The 18,684-nt window shown below is 49.5% G+C and overlaps 1 protein-coding gene across 5 annotated transcripts in view; it reads left to right on the top strand.

The window, feature by feature from the left end:
- The first annotated feature begins 401 nt into the window (after nt 1-401).
- magi1b (membrane associated guanylate kinase, WW and PDZ domain containing 1b) overlaps nt 402-18,684 on the top strand; it is a 119,442-nt gene continuing 101,159 nt past the window's right edge. For all 5 annotated transcript variants that reach the window (XM_072714974.1, XM_023793965.2, XM_072714972.1 and 2 more), the window contains exon 1: nt 402-1,197. In XM_072714974.1, the coding sequence (XP_072571075.1) occupies nt 900-1,197 (298 nt within the window). In that variant the 5' untranslated portion in view covers nt 402-899. The remainder of the gene's footprint in view (nt 1,198-18,684) is intronic.

Below are 18,684 nucleotides of genomic sequence, written 5' to 3'. Positions count from 1 at the left end.
TACTATATGTAAGAAAATATTTGATAAATAATTAATTATCTACTAACAACTGGGAAAACTTGATCTACAGGGTCAAGTAAGGGTGGCAGTAAGTAGTGGTCTGAAGTATCGCAAACGTGTCCACTGAGCCTACACCAGCCACTTCCATGCGTCTATGTACCAACCACGTATCCTGCTCAGAACCATATACATAGTAAGTATACGCTAAGAACTCGGATTTCAAAGCATATTTTCACTTTCTGTTCAATTGTCTTATCCCATTTAGTTAAGTTACCTTTGTAAATCATTCGCGCTATTTAAGCAAGTTTGGAGCATTAGGACCCTGTAATAAGGGCAGCCAGGATTTCCCTTCAGGGCTCCGGAGGGAGGCAGTGCGCATGCGCCGGCTTTACTATCAGAAGGTCCCGATCGCTGGGACAAACAGTAGGATGAAACATAAGCAAACGATCGGCGGCGCAGTACCTGCTTAAAGGCAGCCTGATCGCTTGAAACCACGAACGCAAATAGCGTGTGGATTTGGTGAAGGCTTTTATTCTCTCTTTGCGGGCTTGTAAGAAGAAATCGTGAAAAGTGTTGGCCAAGAAAAAAGTAGGAAAAAGCTGCGCAGAGAACAAGTGTGGATGTTAATGAAACTAAACCTGGCGGTGCAAGAAGGATCAAGATGTTGTAGAACATGAGACACCGGGGACATAAAAGCTGGGAAAAAAACTACGTAAAGGTGGATATTAGATGAGAATGGCTTGATTGTGCAGATGACAGTTTATTTTACGATTGGGATCTTCTTATTGGCAGAAGGAAAGAAAGTTTTCAGCGTTCTTCTGCAGATCAGCATCTCATTTTCTGCCGTCCCTGTAAGCGGCTGTGGGACCACCTGTTTTTTTTATCGGACTTGAATCACTATGTCCCGTGTGGTGCAGAAGAAGAACCACTGGAGCAGCAAACTTACGGAGAGTTCGCTGTGCAGAGACGAACGGGGGGGTTTCCATGTGGAGCTGCGTGGCGGAGCTGAGAATGGGCAGTTCTCCTATGTGGGTGATATCAACGAGGATTTAGTGACATATCAGTACGGTGGACTGACCGAGGGGGAATTAATATTGGAGGTAGAAGGCCTTTCGGTGTCTGGATTGCCCCTGTATGATGTGCTGGAAGTGGTGAAGAATTGCAAAGGTCCGGTTCGATTCAGAACCGTCAGACAAGGTAGGTGATGCGAGCTTTGGGCACCGTACAACTATCCCTGTCCATCTCTTATTCTCTTACACCCTGTCCCCCAAAGTGGGATTATTCGGTCCATTTTGGGAACGTTTTCATTGGCAGTGATGAGACCGCTAATCTGACCGTCATAGTTACATGATACATCTGCGCCTCCATCAAGTTGACAGATGTTTCTATACGGATGATGATTATTTGCGAAATCAACATGTGCTGTCAGGAAAAGAGTATACTTTTAACGCATTTCCCCTGCCTCCGATTGAAACACTGTAGTGCTGTGTTTCGGGTACATAGTAGCTTTAAAATCCAGTACCATCCGGATACCGAACAAAACTGTCAGAAATAAAGCTTATTAATTAAGTTCCGGAGTGGACGGTAAAAGGGAGCGGCAAATTAAACAGGCGCTGCGTGAATAAATGCCTTTTCTGAGCTGCCAAAAATCCTGCTTCGTTAATTGAAAAATAAATACATATTTGGGGGGGGGGGGGGGGCTGACGTGCGGAATTAAGGCGCTGCATGGCACTTCAGCGCCGATTTAGTCGCGTTTGACATGAAGCTGCCCTGACAGTCTCTTGAGACGTGTGTCCTGGGGCGGAGGGGGCATCGGCGACCCAAGTGCGGTTTCCTGGACCTGGGCGAAGTTACTAAGTTTAAGCGATCTGCCTAAATTCCCCTTTAATCACGCTTTCATAATATTGCTTCACTGGGCGAAGTCTGCTCAAGATGATGTGTCCTGCGGGGAGAATGCAGTCAGCGTGGGTGGATGTGTGATCCGTAGGTGGCCATCATTACTTAGGTGTGTGCGCACATTCATCCTTTGACTTCCTTGCCTGCGGCCGGCGTGTGAGGTCTTCCTGTGCGATCCTGCTTTCTGGCCACAATGCCAGACTGCTTTGAATCTGCATATATTTCTGTTTGTTTTGATGAGGTCCTTGGTGACATAGAGTTAGCAGATCAGAGGAGTGGAGATTTGCCCACAAACCACATATGCTGGAACATCTGACAGAATTTAGATGAAATAAAACCGCATTCAGTTTGCTTAATTTTTGTTAAGTAGTATTAGGCATTGGGGTAAACAATGGGATTTTTACAAGTACCCCGACCAATCCAATTACGTTCCGATTTTTTTTATAGCTCCTGTCACCCCAAAAGGTTACATTTATTTTGTTATGCCGACCCCGCGATATATCGAAACCGCGATGTGGAAAGTTTCCATCGGGTCGATGTGGTCTGTGCTGGAGACCATTGCTAAGAGATGGGATGTCCTGTGTTATAACCTGTTGAGTATTTTAAAATGACATGACTGCAAAGCTAAGCGACATGCAACTGAGAAAGTAAGAAGTGTCTAGTCCGCTCGGGGTTAAGGGCCTCGCTCAGGGGCCCAATGGGGAAATCACTCTGCTGACCTCAGGATTTGCTCTAGGGACCTCCTCCATAGGTGGTGGGAGAGGGGGGCAAAAAATTGGAATATAATTGAATTGATCTGGGTTGGAAGCCCAATATGATATATTTTCAAGGGGCCCAAAATCTCTAGCATCACCTCTGCCTGCTGATCCGAGCCGTGTGAGTCGTTTCATATTGCAGAAGCGAGCGGATACCTAACCTGAGTGCGTCCGCAATGCGCTCACAGCTAGACTTTTAATTAGAAATGTTCAGGTTGGACCAGTGACTCCACATTTGTGCAATGCAGTGTATGTGGGGTTTGGGTGAAGATATTCAGTGACGTGTCGTTTGAAGCACGGAGAACATGTTAGTCACCCCTGTGGGCTGTTTGACGTTTGGTGGCCGAGCAATGAGCCAAGTACCCAAAAAATGATATTTTCAGACATGTGTGTGTGTGTGTGTGTGTGTGTGTGTTCTGGTTCAGCATTAAAGGGTAAGTTCTGAATGTTTGCAGTTTTCTTTAAGGACAGTTCCCCTGTTGGGAGGAGTTTTCAGTGATCTTGGAAGGCATTGGAAGCCTTTGCTTGGAACCTTCCGGCGAGATGCCTGAGTAAGGCAGACGTGTGGCAGGAAGCTGGTGATGTGCGATGGCGTCACACAGGAAGTTCTGACATTTCATGGACCTGCTTGTCCCTGTAAGATTCTATCGGGAAATTCATTTAAAGGGGTCCCTGGAATTTCGGTTCTGTTGTCAGTGTGGGGTTTCTGGGAAACACCTGCTGGTTTGTTTGTCTGACTAAACTAAAATAAAATTAACATCAAACATCTTACTGTGATGTGGAGTTTGTTAAGTTTGCATGTACTTAAAATTCTCCTTGGGGGTCTTTGCTTCCATAAAGGTTTGCTCTGTGTCCAGTCAAACAGGAAGTCAGGATGCAAACCTATGGCCATGCTGTGGTGACACAGCGGAGGGGCACTCTGCCTTTAAAACTGCAAAATGAATAATGTATATATATATATATATATACATACATACATACACGTACGCAATGTCAATGTCCCCACAACATGATGGATACAAATTTTTTCCCCAGTTTCCTGGTCCCCATAAGGTAAAACTCTATTTAATAAAAATCTGTGACTTCAATGAAAAAACAAAAAATGCAAAAACTCTTGTATTTCGTTTGGTTACTTATGGTTATGGTTATGGTTAGGGTTGGGTAGGGGTTAAGGTTGTCATAGTTAGCGTTAGCATTTTTCCCATAGAAATATATGAGCGGTCCCCATAAAAATATGTTTACCCGACGTGTGTGTCTGTGTGTGTGTGTGTGTGTGTGTGTGTGTGCACACCAGCAGGAAGTAGTAATATTAGTCAACATGTTTTTATTTCTGGTAACTGCTATTTATACTACGATCCTGATCTTCACGTCTGATAATTAAGAGAAATGTAATTTGAATTTTTTTTACACTCAATAAATAGGCTTGAATTTGACTTTGGTATGTGTGAATACTTTTTCATCCTCTGGTAGTTAACTTTGTACTTTGATACGTACATAGAGTTTTATCATGGATTTCAGACCATAATATAGCGATGTTCTTGTGCAAAATGAATCTCTAATATCAAACTCTATGTTCTTCAAAAAAGTACTGTCATCACAGGCTAGCATGATGTCTGAATGTCCGTTTGCTAACGGCGCCTATGGGTTGGTGTGGGGGTAGCTTCTGTCAGCCTCTATAGTGTCATTTAGGGTGGCCCACGGGCTCGGACGTCCCGGCTGGTCACCTCGGCCAAGTTGGCGCATAGTGGCGACCAGTGTCTCCTCACTGACAGAAATTCCAGGGCTGGGCCAGAATGCCAGGGTGTTGCTGTTTGTACTAGAGGCTGGGCAAACAGCCGCACGTGGGCAGGCACGTAATCGCACGAGGGCGAAGGTCACGGGCGAGGCTCCCGTATGCCACGGTGTGTCTCACAAGAGCACCCTGTCCCCGGGGAGCTCTCACTGTCCCCGGCGGGCCGTCCCTGTCCCCGGCAGGCCGTCCCTGTCCCCGGGGAGCTCTCCCTGTCCCCGGCGGGCCATTCCTGTCCCCGGCGGGCCGTCCCTGTCCCCGGCAGGCTGTCCCTGTCCCCAGGGAGCTCTCACTGTCCCCGGCGGGCCGTCCCTGTCCCCGGCGGGCCGTCCCTGTCCCCGGCAGGCCGTCCCTGTCCCTGGGGAGCCATCCCTGTCCCCGGGGAGCTCTCCCTGTCCCCGGCGGGCCATTCCTGTCCCCGGCGGGCCGTCCCTGTCCCCGGCAGGCCGTCCCTGTCCCCAGGGAGCTCTCACTGTCCCCGGCGGGCTGTCCCTGTCCCCAGCAGGCCGTCCCTGTCCCTGGGGAGCCATCCCTGTCCCTGGGGAGCTCTCCCTGTCCCCGGCGGGCCATTCCTGTCCCCGGCAGGCCGTCCCTGTCCCCCCCGGCGGGCCATCCTTGTTCCTAGTGGGCCATACCTGTGATTGACGGGGTTAGAGTTATTCCAGCCTTTTGTGATGGGTGGGGTCCTCCTAGAGTGAATGGCTCCGATGTGGGAGCCACACTGGGTGGGAGGGATGCCAGACATTCTTGGGGTATGGGAGACCTAGCACCCCCTGGTCTGCATCTGCCCTAAGACCTCCAGCTTGTCCTTTGCATTCCTGTGCCTGAGCAGGCAGGCAGATTACCATCTGTCCTGGAGATTCAGCCTGATTGCTGTGTCCTCTATGGGGGACCTCAGTCTCGCCACCTGGTCGAGCTGCCATCTGGGGCCATTGCTAAGCTTGTGACAACGAGGTCGGGATGTGGATGGGGACAGATTGTAGGATGTGAACGGTGGGGACAGAAAGGTGTGTTTGAGGGCTCTCACCCTCTACCTGCTGGAGTCAATCATAGCTGGCCTCACGTTCACCTGCTGCGGGGGCCCCTCTCGGCCGGGCTCCTGCTTGCCTGCTGCGGGGGCCCCTCTCGGCCGGGCTCCTGCTCGCCTGCTGCGGGGGCCCCTCTCGGCCGGGCTCCTGTTCACCTGCTGCGGGGGCCCCTCTCGGCCGGGCTCCTGTTCACCTGCTGCAGGGGCCCCTCTCGGCCGGGCTCCTGTTTGCCTGCTGCGGGGGTGGTTCACGCTGCATCTGGGACAGCTGATTAAGCGAAGGACACCGTGGATGGTGACAGACTGTATGGGCGTCAGCTGGCCTCACCATGTGGCTACATTTGGGGGGGCGGCAGATGTGTCTGTAAAGGCTCAGCAGACCACAGGGGGTCACAGGAAATCACAGGGGGTCACAGGGTCACCTGAGGTCAGATACATCAGCTGCACCAGCCACATGCTAAAATGAGCTGAAATGAGTCTGATTTTATTCACAAAAACAGAATTTTTGCTTTATGCAGGTGACGAGTGAGAAATAATTGTTGGCAAAAGTCATTAGGAGGTGAGGAGGGACGAGCTCCATCGCTGGGGAGGCCTCAGGCCTGTGAAATCAGTTAGTTTTTTTCATCATCAGCTAATGCCCCCCTCCCCACATCGGACCTTGTTCTTAATCAGCCTTATTGGGTGTCCAGTGCCATTATGTTCACTGCCCATGCTGGCTGCAGCCTTTGCTCGCGGCAGCGACAAGCTGCGATGACCTTGCCTGAGTTTCTCTTCATCGCAGTGGCCTGCAGGGGCATCGTCCGTGTGAGACCACGACCTCCGCATCCACACGGGACGCCTTAAGGAGACACAGGTTCAGTGAGGGGCCCAGCCTGGTCTGCTGGCTAAATGAATTGTAATAGCTGGGATATGAATCGATTTGTGCGGCTTGTTTACGCTTTTTCAGGATGTCCTGCTCGTACTTTCATTGGACCCTGCAGTCTCCTGAGCTCCCCCCCCCACAAGCCCCCTGTGTTCTAATCACTACCTTTAATTAGGGTCTGGCCCCCCCCGGCCACCTCACTCAAATCGCATTAAACGGCCTGGGTTTCTGTTTTCCCGCCCCCCCCCCCCTTGGGCCAGATGCCAGAGGAGGGGGTTGGGAATAGCAGCCATGATTAAGGGGATGGAAGCCGGTGCAGTGCCGGCCCCCCCGGGGGGTGTGTGTGCAGTGGTGTGGCCCCGCACTGCTCAGATGGAGCCTCACATCACCAGGGCCTTTCTTTAAAAATTGTATTTCCTCTCCTTTTGGTTACACATGCAGTGATGGTGATTTGGGAGTGTGCGGTGTCAGACCACGCCCCTGTCCCCCCCCAGTCAGACGGGAGCCCTGGCCCTGTGATGCTTTGGGTAACGCAGTGAGAGGGGCTGTGGGTAACGCAGTGAGAGGGTAACGCAGTGAGAGGGGCTGTGGGTAACGCAGTGAGAGGTTAACGCGGTGAGAGGGGCTGTGGGTAACGCAGTGAGAGGGTAACGCAGTGAGAGGGGCTGTGGGTAACGCAGTGAGAGGGTAACGCAGTGAGAGGTTAACGCGGTGAGAGGGGCTGTGGGTAACGCAGTGAGAGGGTAACGCAGTGAGAGGGTAACGCAGTGAGAGGGGCTGTGGGTAATGCAGTGAGAGGGTAACGCAGTGAGAGGTCCCCATCTCCCCTGTTGGCCATTGCAGGCGTTCCCTGTCAGACTCTCACCCTTTTGCGCTTCCCTATCACCGGTTTGTTATTGGTCATCCCTGGTTTATTGTGACGCTGAGTGTCCCTGCGACGATGGTGCAGTCTTTGGGGAAACTGCCATCCACACACAGGGAGCGCAGCACACAGAACATAGAACTGATTATAGTTCCGGGCAATTAGCTCCTGTCAGGCTGTTTGCAAAACTATTTCCATGCCTTGCCCCATTTGTGTGCTCCTGAATGTTTTGGGTAATGGTTTATCCTTCTGGCACGACAAGCTCCTTCCTCCTAATTAAAACCTTTGCCAGTCTTCCCTCCCAGTCCTTCCTTCCATGCCTCGCCCCTGTTTACATCACTCTATTTGACTCTGCCTACAATTCCTCACACGTTGCTCCCCTCTCTTTCTTGGTTCTGTTCGTGACTCTGTTTACTCTGCCATGGGCTGGGACTTGCATGGCTGTCTGCGGGCCGTGAGTGTGCTGGGGGCCCCCCGGTCGTGACCTCCACATTCCCCGTTCTGACAGGTCGTTCACCTTTGACCTCCACGCAGGCAGGGGGCAGCAGCTCAGTCGCAGCTTGCCAGAGGCCTGTAGCTGGCCCTCACTTCGCCTCGCCCCTTTTATCCTGGTTGCCTGGCAGCGGAGTGTGAATGTCTTCCTCATGTGCTGGATGGAGATTGACAGCTTTCCTAATGGCTGGTGTCTGGTTGATTTTTTCTGGTTTAATTGTGTGTCGCTTAAAATTGTCTTTGGGATGCAGATCTGTCTAATTCCATGACTGGTTTAAAGCTGCCAGAGAGATTGGCACACAGCTGTGGCCTGGCACTGATTGGGCGCCTTTATCTGCCCTCTGCATAAAGGTGTCCCTTCCCTTTGATGGCCTGCAGCATCGTCTGTCTCCAGCACGAGTCCTCCGCTCTTGCTCACACTGCATCCCCACTTTCTCTCCCTCCCTTTTGAAGGCCGTAACTTTCTAACAAAGATTTCAAGTCCTGTCAGTCATTTAGGGGAAAACTCAACCTTGCATCCCTCACAAACTTCTGTAATCAGTTTAGCAGTTTTAGATCCAGATTGAGGCAGACGCTGCTTAGTTTACCACCGAAAGTTTTTACAGATGAAAGGATTTTGGAGTTTATCTGTATGCCAGGGTTGACTGGAATATGTTTGAATGGGCTACACATTCTTGCCAGATTTGCCAGAATGTAAAATGTCTCCCTGGGTAAATTCAGATGAACAATGAACCTGCCGGTTATTCAGTACCTAACTGAGGAAGTGTATTAATTTTCAGCTTTTGTTTAAGGCTGTTCACCCTTAAAGTACATGCTGATCTGTGCCATATTACTATATTCCCAGCAGCATGATGGGATGATCTACAGCAGGGTTATTCGAATCACGGTCCTCGAGGTCCGACCACTGCTGGTTTTCCAGCCTTCCTTTACCTGTGACCCAGGTGTGAAGCCTCTGGCCAATCAGAATCAGTAATTATTAAACTAACTACCTGGGAGAACTGAAAACAAGGCCTGGATTTGGAATCGAGTTGAAGAGCCCTGGTCTACAGCATGTCTTACAGAGACCACGTGGTATTCACACCCTCGCAGAGGACAGAGCCTGCAGCTAAACCATACATTCAGATGATGTTTGAGTGCTGAGAAGTTTCGAAATGTCCTTGTGTTGTCCCCATACCTGTGTAGATCCCACACATCCCTCTCATCATATCTGTATGCTTACATGTTCTCCTATGTGCGACAGCATGGCCGGCGATTCAGTCAGCATGAGACTGATGACTTATTTATTTTATTTCTGCGTTTATTTATACCATTGGTCTACCTGCCAGTTCCAAATAAATTTGCTCCGCATCATTCTCTGTAGTGTCTATTTCAAAGACAACACTAATCTAGAGTTAAGTTGTGCTTCAAGGTATAAGCTCTGTGTTGAGGAAGAGCCCTGTGTCTTAGTTGTGGTTCGGTCAGGGGGCTTGGTGATCCTTCACTGACCAGATGACACAGTCAGCTCTGTCTGCTATTAGCTCACAGGCAGATCCGTTTGGCACTGCTGTGGTCTACGGGTGTCATACGGAGCTGAGTCAGAGTGTTTCAGATAAACATTAGTTCTGCAGCGGCTGGTGGTCAGTGTGGCCGGCTCTGCCCTCTGTGAGACCAAATGAGGTTTAAAGTCGTTATTCAGTGAAAAACCTAAATCGCTCATGGCTTCTGGAAGCAGATTGGCGCTGCCTGCTGCTAGATTGTATTTTAATAATACCAGAGAGCCTCAGACGCGAACTCCACTGGGTGTAAGGTCTGACTCAACAAATCCGCCCGCAACCAGGATATGAAGTAAATTGTATTATTGGTTTTTAAAATGTATTCTTTATTTGTCATAGTATTACACTTGTGTGCATTTTTCCCCCTCTCATAAGGGAAGTAATTCTGGCCTGTGAAAACCTGTTTGGATCTCATACACCGTGGCGTAAGACAAAATTAGCGGAAAATCACATTGACTTTTATGTTTCTCCCGTTTAAATGTAGAATTTGTGTGTTAAAAGCTCTTGGTCAAAATCGGAAAACATCTAAAGAATTTATATGAGGTGTCCAGTAAGAACGTCACCCGTTCCAGAAAGATGACCCCCCTCAAAAAAACAAAAACAAATAAGCCTGCAGCGAGTGGCAGGCCTCTGCTGCCTGCGGAAGCCGCAGGTTTGCATGCGTCTAAGAATGCGACCCTTCCAGTCGGAGCCGTTCCTCATCTCTGCCGGGGTGTGTGCACATATTTTCATGTCTGCTTTGTGTACTTTGTAAGACACCTGTCACTGGAGAGGGTGGGGGGCTTTTCGTTTAAAAAAAAAAAAAAGGACAAAATGAAGATGCAGTTTGTTTAGAGGCCCTGCAGCCTGTTTTGGGGGTGCCAGACGGGGGGGGGGGCGCAGTGGTGGGGCTCCGTCATGGGGAGGGAGGGAGGTATCGCTGCCTGACGCCGTCTGCATGCTTTTCATGCCCGGCATTGCTGTGACCCAGAGCCACCAGGACGCGCCGTCCGGCTCAGACTTCTCACCAAACAGGTTAGGGTGAAACTGAGGTCTGCCGTGCAGGTCGGTAGGGCGGGGCAGAGGGAAGCCACCTTCCGGGGTCAGCCTCACTGAGGAAGATCACATTCCTGATTCGTATCGAGTTCCTCGCGGTGCGTAAGGCCGGTCGAGGCTGGGCTTTGACGCGGTGGCACTCCCCCTCTCAAATACGGTAAACGGCCGTTCCGGGTGATTGATGTCAAGTGCTCCGGTTGCCATAGTGACAAAAACAAACACTTCAGGAGTGCAGGCTTCACCGCTGGAGTCCCGCCAGGCATGAAAGACGAGTGATTCTTGGGAGAAAATGCTTAGCGCTTCAGCTTCAGCTTCAGCTTCAGCTTTAGTTTTAGGGGACGGGGATGAGGTTCAGTCGCCGTTGAGTAATACAAGTTTGTGTTGATGGCGTATTCCAGTGTGTCGCGCCCGGTCCGCAGAGACCCCCCCAGGCCCACATTGTTGCTGCCCCCCAGCTCTCATCACACCTCAGCCAACAATGAGGAACTGAATACCTGCTACAGGTCTGTTGGGTGCTGAGGGAGCAGAAATGTGGGCCTGGGGGTCTCTGAGGACTGTGGGCGTCACACAGACTAAGGCTATTGGGACTGTTTGTTGGCTCAGCTTGCTGCTGCTGGAGACTCCATGATAACAGACTAAATATTAACTAAATGTTCATGTTTAGTTAGGCAGACGGAGACCAAATACAGACGGAAATGCAAAGTATGTAATGAATACTTTGGTTTGTGCAAACTTGATTCAATATGGCCGACGTTCCACCCACAGTAACAGGAGCCTAGCCCAGGAACCGAGTGCCTTGTCCGTTATGTTTTCACCAGAAAGCTTAAATGCACCTCCGTTTGCTTCCAGGATGTGATGGTATGAAGATATCGGCTCGCTTACGGCCCGTAAGCTGTCACCTGCTCCCCCTGCTCACAGTCCTTTCATGTGTGTGAAATGAACACTGCCTTCCTTTGAGGCTGCATTACCCAGAGAGCTTTGCATGCTAGCAGGAGGCTGAGCTGCCCTCTCCCCACGTCTGCATCGCATGTCTGCACTGCAGGAAGGAAGCTCAGAGGTGAGAACGGCCAGGAGCCGCGGGTCCTGCTACTGCTGTGGAAAAACTGCTCCATCAGAGAGTCTCCTCTTGGTGGACATTAGTCAGTGGGGTAGTTAGATGAAGTGCCTCTGAGTGCCTTGTCTGATGCCAGCCGGCTCTACTTCCAAGGCCTGATACCAGCCTGCACTGCTCTGTCTAGCTTTTAAACTTTATTACAGCAGGATACGGCTTTCTGCTGCAGATGGTGTGCTGAGGTGGTCTAGTTTTATACTTTCGTTGCACAGATGCTGTTTCAGCAAAAATGACAAGATCACTGTACTTACTCTTAGGTAATAAATTGTTAAATTAATTTGCATCGTCCCTCCATAGCCTCTGTGACTCGGTGCTTCTGCCCCCGATATTATCGTCCCTCCATAGCCTCTGTGACTCGGTGCTTCTGCCCCCGATATTATCGTCCCTCCATAGCCTCTGTGACTCGGTGCTTCTGCCCCCGATATTATCGTCCCTCCATAGCCTCTGTGACTCGGTGTTTCTGCCCCCGATATTATCGTCCCTCCATAGCCTCTGTGACTCGGTGCTTCTGCCCCCGATATTATCGTCCCTCCATAGCCCCTGTGACTCGGTGTTTCTGCCCCGATATTATCGTCCCTCCATAGCCTCTGTGACTCGGTGTTCCTGCCCCGATATTATCGTCCCTCCATAGCCTCTGTGACTCGGTGTTCCTGCCCCGATATTATCGTCCCTCCATAGCCTCTGTGACTCGGTGTTCCTGCCCCGATATTATCGTCCCTGCATAGCCTCTGTGACTCGGTGTTTCTGCCCCGATATTATCGTCCCTCCATAGCCTCTGTGACTCGGTGTTCCTGCCCCGATATTATCGTCCCTGCATAGCCTCTGTGACTCGGTGTTCCTGCCCCGATATTATCGTCCCTCCATAGCCTCTGTGACTCGGTGTTTCTGCCCCGATATTATCGTCCCTCCATAGCCTCTGTGACTCGGTGTTTCTGCCCCGATATTATCGTCCCTGCATAGCCTCTGTGACTCTGTGTTTCTGCCCCCGATATTATCGTCCCTCCATAGCCTCTGTGACTCGGTGTTCCTGCCCCGATATTATCGTCCCTCCATAGCCTCTGTGACTCGGTGTTTCTGCCCCGATATTATCGTCCCTCCATAGCCTCTGTGACTCGGTGTTCTTGCCCCCGATTTTGTCTTTATTAGCTGACATGTTGCTTGTGGTTTCACATGACTTTTGTTCTCTCTGTTATATGTGGTTGTTATGAAGGTTTATGAAGGATCTGAAAGTTTTGTGCCTAATACATTAATATGTTTGCTGAAGCCGGGTAATTTGAGTGCCCCGTTACAGGTCTGATAACTGGGTTCTGTCCAGTAAACCTCTCCTGGTCCTGCATCCCAGCGGCTGTCTGCAGTTTCCGTGTTTGCCTTCAATGCTGGCACGCTTCCTAACAGGATGCTAAGCGCTTACAGCCGCTGGGGTGATCTCATGCCCGCTGGCTAGATGCGAGTGTGAGATTAGGGATTACAGTTTCATGGCTTTCATTAGGCAACCAAGCTCATTCTGCTTGCTGTGAAAACAGACCCCCCAGCCACCCCTGCACGACCTGCGTCTCAGTGTCTAAACCCATCGCAGCACAGACTGGAAGGATGGATCTGCTTACCAGCTGATCATTCTGAGGAAACCAGCAGCCTGCATGACGTCCGGAGATGATGCTCAGTTGTTTTCAAGAGCAGTGAGCCTGTCACTGTATGAAGAACAAAATCCAGTTATTCTGGAAAAATTATTACAATTAAATTTCCTTAGCAGATGCTTTGGCTCAAAGCGAGTACAAACATGGCATATAGTTCATTAGAAGCATAATGAGCAGAAGCCAGTGGCCTTTAACACTGTGCTGTGTGTGACAGAGCCCTCCTTGGCCTTCAGGTGGCAACTCTGCCTGTGTCTTGCAGATTCTCACTTGATCTCAGCCCTTCTTACTGCGGTGCGGAGACTGGTACTGTTCTCAGATCAGAGCATCATGGTACTGCTGCTGGATTGGAATCGCAAACATCTGCGGTCATCTAGGGCTGACCAGGTAATTCCCAAGGGCTGTGAGCTGATGCCTGGGGTCCTGCAGCTGTACATGTTCCTGTCGCCATGCTGTTGCCTTAGCAGAAAGCCTCTGGGTGCCTGATTCCTTTTGAAAGTACAGCTCTTATGTCTCTTTGCTGACCTGGTCCTGCAGTCAGCCACCAAGCTGTTGGCTCCATGACAGACTGTGTGGAGGCCGGGCTTCCAGAAGGTTCTGTTTTCAGTGTGTTTGAGGCAGCTAATGGCTAGGTTGAGTATGTTCTGTCTGGCAGCCCTCTGAGCCGTGAAGGGGACACTTTCTGTCAGGACCTGCACTTCGCTCTCCATGGAATACGTTCTGATGCCGCACTTTCTTGATTTCGTGTCTCCTGTCTGCCCCTGTCGCCGGCCTTCCTGAGTGCTGTGGGGCACCAGAGCCAGACGCCAGAACACTCACGCTCACTGCAGCCAAAGTGACACCTACTTCTTCATTTTACTTTATTCTTCTGCCACTCTTGTCAGCTGTGGGAATAAAGGCCAGTTTTCAGGTGGCGCTGACGCTCGCTGCTTTCGCGTTCAGGAGTCAGTGTCGCGGAGCACGATGGGTCAGTCGTAGCACTGCTGCCTCTCACCCCCGCAGGGGTCAAATTCTGTCACCCTTTTGGTCAAGTGTTTAGAAGATGGATAGCTAAATGGGGAACGCTCTGCTGCATTGCTGTGAATCACTGCATCGAGGAGAAAGCCTTTTCAAGAAGCTCAAAGCGGCTGCTGTCAGTGGTGGAATCTCTTACCTGGGGGCCTGGCCTCCCCCCCCAGGCAGTAGTGAGCCCACAGATACCCCCCCCCCAGCTTTGGTGTGGGTGTCCTCGCCACTCCCCTGCCAGCCAGGGGATGGGGGTCACAGGTGGCCCCAGAATGAACCAGCATTCTTTCTGCACATGTGATTACTGTGAGATCTGCGTCGTTTGGAAGTATTGGGAATACTCACTCCACCAGAGGAGCCTGTTAAGCGGCACGCCTCCAGCAGAAGGCTGCGGATATTGCGGCCATATTTCTTAGCGGTGATAGACTTGGCCGCGGGGTCGACGACTGCACCCCTGCTGTTTCAAGATGGATGATGGGCAGTGCTGGACTGGACTGGACTGGACCGGCGTCCCTCACGCCGTTTCTGACTGAGCCGTCAACAGGACGGAGCTAAATAAGCTTCGTGCATCACCACGAGTGAGTGTGTGTGCGAGTGTGTGTGTGTGTGTGTGCTGGATTTTGTTTATATTACATTGTAGATTACAATTTTCAGGTCCTCACAAAGATCTTTGAATTTAATCAAAAAATGCCAATAGTCTTGTATTTTGTTTGGTTACTTATGGTTAAGGTTAGGGCTGAGTAGGGGTTAGGGTGGTCATGTTGGGATTAGAGTTTTCCCATAGAAATGAATGGAGAGTCCCCACAAAGATATAATTACAGACCTGTGTGGTGTGTGTCTGTGTGTCTCTGTGTGTGTCTCTGTGTGTCTGTGCATGTGTGCTTTATTAACTGCCTGCTCACATGCGTGACATGACTGATTGTTCCACACCCCCCCACCTCAGCCAGCCTCGTTTGCATATATTTGCCCACCTGCTTCGCCGAAGCCCCCCCAAGCTTACAGGAGCAGCGTGTGAATGACAGGAGACCCCCCCGGTCTCACTTCAAACACTTTCTAAAATGATTTATTTCATTACTTTTTTCTGGGGCCGGAATTAAAGCACGCTGCCTTTGCAAACCATTTACCACCCCAATAGTCTCTTAGTAATTGATAATAATTTAATTACATTACATTTCATTCCATCCATCCATTTTTCACAACAGGTCATCTAATACTAGATCACAGCGAGTTTAGAATTTAAGCTCATTAGGAGATTTTTCTAGTTAATCATTCAATAATTTTAAACAGCATTGTGATATGTGGCTTTTACCAGGATAAACGCTGGTTTAGCCCGTAGGTAAACAGGTCCCAGGAGGTGCATAGTGGTGCTTCGTCTATTCCTGAACTTTAAAGCGCAATTAAAAGCCTCCATAAGAAGAAAAGCAGGCCCTCTGCTGAATGTCAGTCGTGAATCACTCTTGGGGGGCTCTGCCTGCTCACTGCAGATGCAGCTTCCTTTGTTGGCGCACATGCCAGCTAGCGGGTGGTGTCACATGCGGCTGCTCAGCCGTGTGACGCGCGACTGCAGTAGTGCCCGTCGCACCCATATGGACAGACGGCGCCCTCTGGCCTTCTGCTGATTGGCTGCCCGCCTTCTGTGCTGATTTATACCGGCACACACTTTTAAACGCCCCTTTTACTTATTGCCTCGCCCTCATGTCGGTCGCCGGCAGTGGACGTCCACATGCAGACGTGCCCATTTCCAGCGAGCAAAGGAACATTCCCCAATTGTATGCTGGGAGCTGCAGTCACGGGCCTCTCCAATGGCCTGGCTTCAGGGGCATGGCCCCAAACCTCAGCCATGCGGCCTGTTTACATTTCGCCGGCCTATGCCGACCGCCCAGGCTGCCTGCTAACCCTCAACTCCTCCTCTTTCCATGAAAGTGCTTTGTTTGTTTTTACCTGACTTAGTTGTTTATTTCCAGCTGGCAAAGTTTCGAGTGTCTGTTTGGCCCTGGAAGGTGGCTGCCAGTCTGCCTCTTACCTTTCTCCGGATGCTCAGATGTCACATTGCTTTGGTTTGTTTGCTTGCTTGAGCTCACGTCAGCAGCTGTGGAAGCGTGATGGCAGGAATGACCACAGAAACACGGAGGACCCAGGCTGGGATGCTCCTGCTCTGCCTCTAACCCCCTGATCGTAATCAGTGCTGGTTGGTGATGACCCCCTGATCGTAATCAGTGCTGGTTGGTGATGACCCCCTGATCGTAATCAGTGCTGGTTGGTGATGACCCCCTGATCGTAATCAGTGCTGGTTGGTGATGACCCCCTGATCGTAATTGAATCGAATTCCTCGTGTGCATGATTTCCACAATCAGATGCTGACTGGCGGCTCTCCGAAACCTCAGAGGCCGGATATTCTTTGGTGTGTTTGTATGCCAAAAATTTAGTTGTAGACCCAGTTTGTTTAGACATAACTGGGGAAATAAACATTTTTGCATTAATTTCCTCTCTTCTGGCTTCAGTGATTCATACGGTATACAAGTATTTTCCTCTGGACTTGAAATCGGTTATTTCTCTTGTGATTACATTCAGTTTCGGTTTTGGGGCTATACGTCATCAATCTTGCTGTGTCAAAATAATTAGCCTCATTGTAAACAGATTGAATTTTTTGTGTGTGGTACAACACAGTATTACTGTGGCTGTGTGGAAATCTGACCCTGTCTTGTTATGAAAAGGCCCTCATGCTAACAACGTATTTTGTATAAATGTTACACATTCGCAAATCAGTTTTCTGCCACTGTCGTGAAAATCCTCCCTTTCACACCTTGCGAAAGCACAGGCCTTCGCTTATGCTTCTGCAGTTTCTCATTCCTGTTATGTGGGCATATTTTTTAATTGTTGTGGCCAGTTCATGTCAATCTAATCATCAGTATTGATCTGAACATTCATTCAGGATGGTAGGAGAAGATTTAACTCAGAAAGTCCCCCCCTGGAAAGCATGCTGAGCTCTTTATATAAGTTCTGCTACGCCTGTGCTAAGGTGACCCTCTGTCCTATCCCATCTTGGTGTGTGGGGGTGTGTGACGACCCCCAGTGCTGCGCCGTAGGGTGGGGGGCGGTGCCTGTGCTCCAGGGCTAAAATGACTAAATGGTAACTTGCAGGGTTTCAGCTGTGGGGGTGTGGTGAAAATAAAATGCAGAAATCTCTGTATCGCTGGGGTGTCGATCATGTGGGGGGGTGGGGGGGGACTCAGATGCTTTTGATTGGTGCATTTGGTAGCTGAGGCCTGGAGCCCAGCTGTAGCAGGTGATGTGGAGTGAGTTCTGCCTCTGCACTGAGCTTGGTGGCCGTCACGCCATGTGACAGACGCTGACAGTGATACAGTGATGTGTGACCACTAGGGGTGGCACGGTTCACAAAACCCACGGTTCGGTTTGTATCACGGTTTTAGGGTCACGGTTTTCGGTTCTGTACGGTTCTTGTTATTTTTTCTTTTAATCTTTAACACTCCAGAAATGTACTTCAGCATATGATATATAGCTTAATTATCCACAATTTAGGATACAGTATTAAAAAAGCTATATCATGTAATCATGCATAAACTGAATTTGACTTGACTTAAAGCACATTATTAAAATTATTAAACATTATTAATCCCAGAACAGTAATAAAATAAAAGTCTTGCCTTAACATAAATGCTAAAAGAATAGTTCGCTTTAATCGCTATTACAGTTGGGTATGGGCATGCGGTCTTATTTAGAAAACATACAAAAAGAGACGCATATAATGTTTAATCATTCGTTTTGTATTTGTCCGGTCCACGGGGTTAATTTAATTGGGGATCGTTAAAATGATAAATCACCTATCTTGATTAAGCCTGATTCGGTTCGTTATATATATAAATATATATATATATATAACGTGAAAAAAATTGGTATTCATTATATTGAATGTTCTTGAGTAATCGATAAAATCCAGTTTCTGTGTATGTACAAGACATCAATTTGTAATAGTTCAAAATATGTCCAGTTGATATGTCTAGTATGATCATCTGGCAATAGCCTGTAGGTCTGTGTGGTCAGACACTGCAATAAACAGAATTTTTAGGAACATGGCAAATGTTCACATTGCAGCATGGAAGCAGGCTCACTGTTACAACGCTGACCGGGGAAGCAGAGGCGAGGAGACCTAGGATCGGGGGAATGCGGGGTTTAATGAGCAAAAGGAACACAGACGAGCGGTAAAGCAGAATTGCAATATAATGACCGGACTGGAGAAAGAAACGGAAACGCGGACTAAATACAATGGAGTAATGACAAATTTGACAACAATCAGGAACAGCTGGTAAACACGGGGAATCCACACAGGGTTAACGAGGGGTCGTGGCACACGGAAAGAGCGGACGATCGAGGCATGACACTCACTGGAGTGCTTTGTCACAGATAACTTAATTTTCTTTAACAAAGTGCCTAACCGCACATTAAATAAAGTCACACAACAAAGGCGCACAACAGTGTTCAGATGTTGTGCTATCGGTTGGCTGAAATTTAAACGTTTTCTTCAGAGACGGTGGTAACGCCGAAAACACGAGCTAAACGCAGCAAACGAAAGGCTACCGGAAATTACTTAGCTGGCTGAACTTTTACCGGAACTACGTCACAACGCTCTGTGCATATAGCCTATTCTTTCGCGCGAAAGGGAAACACA

The sequence above is a fragment of the Paramormyrops kingsleyae genome, chromosome 8, assembly GCF_048594095.1.
Source record: "Paramormyrops kingsleyae isolate MSU_618 chromosome 8, PKINGS_0.4, whole genome shotgun sequence".
Lineage (NCBI taxonomy): Eukaryota > Metazoa > Chordata > Actinopteri > Osteoglossiformes > Mormyridae > Paramormyrops > Paramormyrops kingsleyae.
This window is presented reverse-complemented; position numbering and strand designations above follow the sequence as displayed.